The following is a 9,041-nucleotide window of genomic DNA, read 5'->3' as shown; positions in this document are numbered from 1 at the left end:
AAAACCAACTGGTCCACCCGCTGTGACCTGCTCTGTTGCGTTTAAAAGCTTCTTTTGTTTGTTCGCAGCTGCGGGCTTTTTTGATGATGATTTATCTTTTATTAGTTAGGTAAATATGTTGAAGTTCATCTCAGCTTCTCCTAATCTCAAACAAAAGAATCGTCAAAATCAGCGTTAAACTACTTTTTTTTATTTTGTTTTACACTGAATCTGAAGTAAATACGTAAGGATCTGCCTATGGTGCATTACTTCTTACTATGCCTTTTCCAGTGGTCGACCACAAAACGCCTCCGTTACGCGCTCCAAATCGCTAGCGTCAGATGCACGCCAAGAATACGAGGAGCTCAGCTTTTCGCAGAAACGATTGCAGAGGGAGGGCGGTTCTTTTGAGTCTGCTGTCGTAGCAATAACAGCAGGCGACGCGGGCTCGTCCGCTTCGCATTTTTCAGGACACTCTGCGCAATCTGCTCGACGGTCATGCGCGATTTTACGGCTTCACCAGCAGAGCGGCCTCACCGATGACCCCAGGTTCAAAGAGAATGAAAGAAATCTGCAGGAAGAGCGAAAAACAAAATCAACGAGCGCGTCAACTGAGACAGTCATTTGAGTGACTGTCCCTCAGCTTACCTTTTCTTCCTCAAGTTGAAGTCATCAACCTACCCGAAGGAAAAATGCATTCCATACGCTGCAGTTACGCTTGTTAAGTTCCAGGCAACAATACAATGTTCACAATAGTGACTGTCTATCTCGCTGCAAAGGCAGCCCGCGCTCTTTAGATGCCTTACGTTCTCCGTTGAGATACCGACAAATATTGAGTAACATGAACGACTAATATGTCCGCAATGGAGTGGCTCTTGACCGAACGCTCTCACTACCCGGTGACATTTTTCTTTCTTGCACACTTTCTACCTTAGCTTAGCATATACAATAATACCATATATATATATATATATATATATATATATATATATGGTATTATCGTCTTGACGTTTACCTTCCTGCTGTTTATTTGGATGGAGAGAAATATTTGTGAACTAAGCTAAACGTTCGCCGCCACTTTCAGGATTTTTTTTATTTAGATAGATGCTGTGGACTTATAGATCGTATCTGCACAGCTCAACAAGAGTGTGTTTTCAGGGTATACATATTCAAAAAGAAATTACCGCATACGTCTGAAATGACGGTTATTAGTTCGCGTATTTTTCTTATTCACTAGTCAAGTGTTTATCTGTTTTGTAACTAAGTTTGCCACATATATCATATATTATGAGCCACATATATCAATGGTTATAAACCATTGGTGTATATGGCTCATATCACTGACTCAAAAGCAATGTGTTTCTATTAATGGTAATCCACCTTATCTGCAGTATAAATTCGCAGTAGCGAGTCGATGTTCATATTAGTTCAACACATATTGAAGCAGAGACTCTGGAACACATATTGAAGCAGAGACTCTGGAACACATATTGAAGCAGAGACTCTGGAACGATATGAGCTCAATGAGCTAAATTAACTGATATCAGACTTGACTTAAAATTAAGTGACAGTAGTTCGAACAATAAAATTCTTCGTATATCATCATGCCTTCACCAGTCTGCAGCAATTTCGGTGGACGAGCGACAATGAAATGCCTGTATCATTTATATCCTGGACATTTATATCGTCTACTAAATAAGTGAAAAATTGCTCAGAGTTGGAAAAAAGGCTCAAGCAACAAGATACTTTTAGCAGTTGGTAACGTGGTTCTCTCCATTTTGACTTTTTCTATATAGTATCTTACATATATTATCTTTAAATGATTCATTTAGCTTCTGTAGAGTCTACCGCATGTTATTTATTGGTTGTTAAGCGCACAGAAACGTATTATATAATAATATGTTTGAACAAGATATACAAGCAATTTTTTCGCTTATACAGTAGATACCAGAGGACAATCGATTTATTTTAGTGGTGAGAAAATAAGGTGACTGAATAGGTCATAAGTTCGGTATTAGATATTCGGATTAGGCGTGTGTGTGATCATCCCGATTAGATTGGCTACCGCTTTCCTATCTCACTCTCCGGCTGTTATATATTTCTCCCCACCACTTTCGTTTTTACCATGAAGCGATAAGCCCACGTTACAGATAAATAACAATAATGTAAATATGAGCTAGAATTTTGCGACACGACGAAACGCCGTTTAAATTTCATTGCAACATTCTGGATGGTTGTTAGGACCCTCAATTCTGACTCCAACTTTTCTATAGTTGAAACCAAATTTGTTGTTCGTTTAAAATTTTTGTTCATTAAATTTCGCCACTAAAATGGTGGCCTGTCTCAGGATTAAATAATAAATAGTAACAAACGAAATAATGTACGGTGCCGTTGAAACCAACGAACTTGTTGCATTCATAGAACAAGGTTCAATAAGCAAGAATCGTATTTCGAATCAAATCACTTGACACGAATAAATTTTTTATGGTGCAAAGTAGCAGAGATGACATAAAAAATAGCAACTGTTTTTTTTAATTTTTAACGGTGTTTTTATCGATTTAATTATTGGGAAGCATCAAATCTGCCACGTAAACTTCCGGTGCACTTTGCTTGAAAAAATCTATTTTACAAAAATACGAGAAGTTTTTTAGATGTTTTTCTACTTTGAAGTCTACTATAACCCAGTATAGTACTAGTAAATGTGCATATATATGTCACTCGACTATGATGCTCATTTTATGTCTACTTATCATAATCACCTTCGTTATCAATATTACCGCACTCACGTTAAAGTTCTACGAAGTTGCCTATTCCAAAAATAAAAAGAAGCGCCTGAGTAATCCAAAAACATGTTTCTACAAATTCCTCAAACACGAGGTATATCTAGTATACACAGTAGACGTTGCACATATTTTCATTCGATAATTCTAGACCGGCTATTATAGGTCCAACACAGGCACACTGGTGTCTTGTGGAGCCGGCGGAGGTGCTAATGAGAAGCCAATATGCCTTTTTTTCCGCCAGTTGTGATATTTGTTTAATGCTGCTTCAATCATCTCGGCCATATGCATCGTTAACTCCGAGTTTTGATAGTTTTGCTGAAGGTTCTCTTGAAATGGTATGAAACGACGATAGCGGAAGTTTTCAAGTGACGCTTTGGAATTCTCAAGCTTCTTTTCGAGTTCCCCGCTTGTAACTGGAAAACAATGCCACAGATGACGTAGCAGTTCCGAAAGTTCCATTTGTACGTGCACTAGCTCACGGGCCACTGCTTCAGGAACGGCGCCCTTAACCTTGACAGCACCCTTCTGACCGCCAGTAGTCTTCATGAGCAACCCACCTGGACTCAGATCTCCCAAAGCGGCCAAAGCAGCAGCGGACGGTAATAATGCTTGACGTGGCGCAGGTGACCATCGGGAAACGATTGCTGAGATCGTCGTTAGTGCACCTTCTGCTTCTGCCATAGGGACATGATCTACCGCATCTGCAATTGGCCCCGTTTGATACTTGTCGGCTCGCTCTACAAAATTAATGAAAATATTAGTGTTTATACCGACTGCCTGAATTTGGAAGTAACAAAACCTGTGTTATAATGAAATAGGATATACTCTAGCCTGCTTTAAAATATTGTTAACTTATCGACAATTAATCAGTTATACCAGATAATGTTATTTCAGTAAGGCAATTGTGCTATAAAATAGCGTAAAATACAGACATTATTGAAGATTGATAATGCTGTACTACATGGTACTTTTAAAATATATTAATAGGCTCCTGGTATTTTGATGCTGATTTGTTTTTAATATGTATTAGCTGATAACGTTCTTGTGTAAATAATTATCGACCCTCCTTTCCATATCTATAAAGCACAATTTTGTTAATTCACTTGACCGAGATACGACAGTTGCTCTTAAGGCACCACTAACACCCTGCCTTTTGAAACAAATACTTTTTATAAACGTAATCACTTCCTAGGTACTTTATCTATTATTCTTGTATGTTGTTAGTCTACATACTACACAAGTCGCCTTGAGATAAAGAAGAATATTTTTAGAATACGCCTTACAATAAACGTAGCCCTTAACAGTTCTTTTAATATGAAGTACTTCTATCAATCTTGGTTATGTAATTTATAAATACGCAAAAAGCATGGCACAAAGCTAAACAGAAAAAATACTTTGTAAAAACGAATATATATAAACATAAGCGACATCGAAGGAAGGTGGCCTGAATTATTTACTAAATGGTTATTTGTCCAAAGTAAAATCATACTACGCGGAACATTAATCGCGGAAAGCATTACCTAAATCAAGCCTGACCCCTGCCAGTGGTGGGTTCTCTAAGTCGGGGTAGTCAACCTTGTCCATAATTCGAGCTTTCTTAGCGTCCGCAGCTGAGCCTTCCTGTATACCCGAAGACTTTACGACCATAAGGGAGTGGTGATTGAAACGGCGAATGAGTGCTTGGTTTGGTGTCAGTTTCGAGGTATCCATGGTGGCAGGTGTGGATACTAGGTCTGAGAAATCAGTATCAGCGTGTAATCGAAGATCGAACAATGGGTTAGCCAGGGTCTTGCTGACGGCAGTGCGCATCTCGCTTTCGTCTTGACGCGAACACTCAGCAAACAAGTCCTTACTTCCCAACGTGAGACGATCCCTATGAAAGTAGTGTGACTGGAAGAAAGCTGTCCAGAACTCAGACTCGCTCATTCGATGCGGGACATAGTCGAGGTATTTCGCCTCTACAGCTGGGTACGTCTTAAAGATGTTGTCAATGGTGTCTGTTGTAAGATTATATTTAAAGCCTGCCCCACCATCACTCGCTTCGGGTTTCACGTCTACGAGGAATGAACCGGTCACTCCAATTGGTTGCGGCGGCTCTTTTTTCGGCATGTACGTTTGCCAAAACTTTTCAGCCGGAATAATCTTTCCGACGACCAGATTTGTGTATAGCTCACATAGCTTAGGATCCTCTTGGAGAATCTTTTGCTTCTCTTCGAGATCATTCGATATCTTCTTTTTGAACTTAGGTAGCAGCTGCATGAGCAGATCCTTTACTTGATTACGGTCCGATATCTGCGCTTTTTGACCTTCGGGATTGATGAATCGAAACGTCGTCGATTCATTGTTGTTCAAAACCACCTGCAACTGCACTTTGGCCTTGCCCTCTGATGAGATCTTTTGCAGCTTAATATCGGCGTAATTGTGCGAGATGGCCAAAACCTGAAATACATCAAACAAAAACATACATACTCTATATTGGAGCTTCTTTCTAGCTTGTTTACCGTTGACTTTAAGAGCCAAGCAAGTGACTCAATTCGTTGCTTTAAATACGGGTAGTGTATATAGAAACACCTGGTAAAAATTGATTGCACATCTACTGCAGCTCAACAGCGGCACTTCTTTCATTGGCGTTGGTATGAGTAAGATTTAGAGGTTGACGAAGTTCGTCCGTAGAGCACGCACCTCTTTGCCGTCGGGCATCCAAGCCACCCTGGATGCCATGATGTAAAGCGCGCCGTCGTTTTTTTTGTGGCGGACATTGTTCATGACCAAGAGAACATCCTCACCTTTGCCCATCTGAAAAATGGACGAAATAAAAACCTTACAAAATACATTTTATCGAGGAGTAGCGTAACTTCAATAATATTAATCAAGTATCAAACGATAAAGGAATACATGAATATTGTCTTGAGCTTTTTTCTATAATACACTGAAACGCTAACCTAATAAGTAGGCCTTAAATACGCATATCTTCGCAGGCTTCGCCACTATCAGGGTACATACAAATCAAATCTAAGCATCTTAAAACAAATGTAAAATCACGTGTAGCACAAAATTTCAACCTGTACCAGTATTTCAAATTATTAGAAAATATTATGGAAACAATGATCAGCATAAATTTCTCGTTTAATCGTAGAATGTGCGCTATTTAAAGAAAAATATGAGCCATGAGGATAGCGAAATGTACCTACCCGTTGCTTATACTATATTGTGTCTCATTTGATTTACTATTTTTAGTGCAATTTAAATTTCAGCTCTCAAAATTCTTGCTATTATTAAGACCTTTACAACGTTGTCCAAATCGAAAACACAGCTGCGCAAATCCGCATGAACGAAAGCACTCATTTTGTGCTATCTAAACGCAACCAAATTTAAACCAAATGAACTCAATCTAAATAGTCAAAACCACTCGAATTTCAAACATGTTTAAAGGGCATTATTCAACAGCTGCTTGGTGATCTCTCCACCACTGAACAACTTATATCCATCCAAATCGCTGCAGAATTTTTTTTCCAATAAATTTGCTATAATAAATGCGATTTATTTTTCTGTTCGTGACCAGAATTCATTATCATGCCAAAACAAGTAATCCTTTAGTACCGTACAAATTATGAGAATACTAAATATTAGTACAATAATATATTGCATAATTATGGCTCAATAATTAATAATCAAAAGGGAATAAACTAAAATTATCCAAAGTAGTTATTTTAAACTAACAAATAAATAAAAATTAAAATGAATATATTATTTTTTCAGTGACATTTAAATTTTATAGACAAACTTTGACATGTTCCTGTTTTTAGGGCAACGCGAGAACCTCCATAAAATATGTAAACACTGTGCGAATGGAAAACCAGTAACAAAATACTACATAAAAACTTTCACTTCAAAACTATCCAGCTGGAGACACTAACGATTTGTACAACGCATTAATTGAATTAACCGCCAATGCAGTCCACTGGAATATTCACTTCGCTGTAGAAGCGTATGTACACATTTGCGCGGCTGATAGATTTCTAAATAAACTGAGAGTTTTGTCAGGAACGCTCAATCATCTAGAAGCGGCTCATGCATGGTGATTTAAAATCGACAGCTTTATCATTTGTTTTGGCGAATGAACGTATCTCGGATTGCAGAAAAGGATTTCTTTCCCACTTCGGGCGGTCTACTAGCTAGAAGAAAAACACTTCTTGGTCAGTGCGCCCACTTGAGTATGTTGTTAAATAATCGTACCTGCCATATCACGTTGTTACGATTGACGTGATAAAGCAAATTAATGTAGGTGTCATCTGAGCAGTATGCGATAACTGGTGTCTTTCATGTAGCGATATACAGACAGGACCACGCATCAATATCCTGACAAAAGGATGTTGTTTAACTTATGAAAATCTACAATAAGTTCGTGCGCACCCTTTATTGAGAGAATCGTCGAACTGTTATATACCATATTGACCGCATGGTAGAAGTTCAGTTGCATGTTGAGAAATCAGAAACTTCGTAGATTTGATGTCTTTCCAACATGGATGTTGAATGTTGGTCGTAGAAGTTTATTTAACAACAATTCATGATAATTTGGAATAGGTATCTTGCATATATAATATTTACTTTTTGTAGAACACTAATAGTGTAAATAGATGTTTAACGATCTCTTCGGTTATAAACCAAATGATGCAGTAGTCAGAAAAACCTGGCATGTATGCAACGATTTGAAATAATTATCGAGTCCTTTTATCATAGATAAACCGCGTTGATTAAAAATCTTGCCATTAGAGGTAAGCTAGCTACCTTTTTTAACAAAGTTATAATAATAGGGGTAAAATATTACTACAATTTATAAGAGCTGAAATTGGTCAGCATTACACAGGCAGCACTAACGATGCAAAAATATTGGTGCAGTGAGGTTTCTGTCTTAGTAAGAAAAAAGGCTGTCATTTTTTCGATACTGTTATTAAGTATTTCTTCAGATGGCTGGCTTCAAAGTGGAATTCGGACTCTGCCAGATTTACCGTAATATAAATAAAATAATAACCTCGGTTTACCAACAAGGCTTAATTTTCATGTTCATCAGATGAACCCTTTCGTCTTAATTTTTTTCCATGACTCATTTTATTCCTTATGTTACACGCATCGGTACCATTGTTATAGCAGTACTTCAAGGATTTGCTTAAGTACGGGGCTCAAAAGCAATCTGAGAGCATGCAAAGAGAACTGATTTCATCGCATTGCCTATCGCGCGGATTTTTTCATTAAGGTTAAGGTTCGTCTATGTCCAGATTAGTACCTAAAACGCTCCTGCGTTTATACGGTTACTAAAGAAGCATATACCGCTGCAGCATCGTGCGACCAAAGCTTTCTCTTACAATCAAAACTAACTTCAGGCTTGTCGGTTAAATAAATGTTTTAAGTTCTACCATTGCCGATTACCTTATTAGGTTATTGATTAGCTATAAATATTTCCAGTTTTTGAGTTCAGCACTGATGTTAGGTTATGTATAGTTAGGTGGCCCCAACACGAAACGAACTGTGTCTAAGCTTAGTTTCGAGCTTAAACCACTGTACATCGCTTTACGTTTCGTTTTACTTAAAAATAAACGTTTCGAGTTTAATGTCCACTACTGCGGTTAAGCACTCCTTTAGATAGCTAGCTTACGGCACGAATAGAAGCGTGTCTACGCCTGATTCCAAACCAAGATCATTCTCTGTCAGTAAGTTTCGTAGGTCAGCACATCACAGGGACTAGAGTTAGAGATACCGCCTACAACTTAGCAGCAGACGATGCTAGGTTGTCTGCTAATAACCCTATAGGTGCTTTAGAAGGAGCGTTGATTCCCATGTACATGTGCATAAAGTTGGAAATTGAGTGCGCCCGGCTATCGCATGTTGAGAATGTTAGCAACAAAGAGCTTCATTAAGTATCTTCTCGTAGTAAGTAAGATTATTCTTTTAAACCAAATTAACACTTTGTAATTGTATATATTTCTCTTCGTTTTCGATAAAATAAATTTTAATAATGAGGGCGTATAATTTTGGCCCACTGATCTTATATAATATCTCTAGGTACTAATTAGCACTATCAAAAATAATTTATGACGAATGCCTTTTAACGAAGCTCCTGCTAGGAACTTCTACAACTGTTTTCTCTCTGTTAGAAAAAATGATAAAGTAATCAATTGCCTTTGCTTACCTTCTCGCGAAAGGGATAGCACATGAGAGTATATGTACACTATCATCGCGTATTAATTAAATATAAAAAATTGGGTTTTTTATACATTATAT

General features: G+C 37.9%; 3 protein-coding genes across 11 annotated transcripts in view; 2 read left to right on the top strand and 1 right to left on the bottom strand.

Annotated features, from left to right (window-relative positions):
• Arms (Ankyrin repeat-rich membrane spanning) overlaps positions 1–2,376 on the top strand; it is a 32,543-nt gene extending 30,167 nt beyond the window's left edge. For all 4 annotated transcript variants that reach the window (XM_022831502.2, XM_022831520.2, XM_022831515.2 and 1 more), the window contains one exon: positions 271–2,376. In XM_022831502.2, the coding sequence (XP_022687237.1) occupies positions 271–607 (337 nt within the window). In that variant the 3' untranslated portion in view covers positions 608–2,376. The remainder of the gene's footprint in view (positions 1–270) is intronic.
• Positions 169–8,503, bottom strand: Tfb1 (transcription factor B1). 5 transcript variants are annotated; one of them, XM_086967938.1, is made up of 5 exons: positions 6,680–6,914; positions 5,445–5,558; positions 4,283–5,201; positions 3,320–3,499; positions 169–550 (listed from the first exon to the last, which is right to left on the bottom strand). In XM_086967938.1, the coding sequence occupies exons 2-5, from the start codon at positions 5,556–5,558 to the stop codon at positions 531–533; spliced, it is 1,233 nt and encodes a 410-aa protein (XP_086824064.1). In that variant the 5' UTR covers positions 6,680–6,914; the 3' UTR covers positions 169–530. The 5 variants fall into 5 exon arrangements, with proteins under 5 accessions (XP_086824064.1, XP_022687326.1, XP_022687341.1 ...); XM_022831591.2 differs by lacking the exons at positions 169–550; positions 6,680–6,914 and adding an exon at positions 8,416–8,503 and having other exon boundaries at positions 1,813–3,499; XM_022831606.2 differs by lacking the exons at positions 169–550; positions 6,680–6,914 and adding an exon at positions 8,190–8,364 and having other exon boundaries at positions 1,813–3,499.
• A 36-nt stretch (positions 8,504–8,539) lies between these two features.
• Positions 8,540–9,041, top strand: part of mtSSB (mitochondrial single stranded DNA-binding protein) — a 4,270-nt gene continuing 3,768 nt past the window's right edge. The window contains exon 1 of one of the 2 annotated variants that reach the window (XM_022831739.2): positions 8,540–8,690. In XM_022831739.2, the coding sequence (XP_022687474.1) occupies positions 8,643–8,690 (48 nt within the window). In that variant the 5' untranslated portion in view covers positions 8,540–8,642. Of the gene's footprint in view, positions 8,695–9,041 lie in introns of both variants that reach the window. The other variant, XM_022831747.2, reaches the window with a different exon arrangement.

This window comes from Varroa jacobsoni, unplaced genomic scaffold (assembly GCF_002532875.2).
Source record: "Varroa jacobsoni isolate VJ856 unplaced genomic scaffold, vjacob_1.0 scaffold_33, whole genome shotgun sequence".
Classification (NCBI taxonomy): domain Eukaryota; kingdom Metazoa; phylum Arthropoda; class Arachnida; order Mesostigmata; family Varroidae; genus Varroa; species Varroa jacobsoni.
Note: the sequence above shows the minus strand (reverse complement) of the source record. Positions and strands in the feature narration are given on the sequence as shown.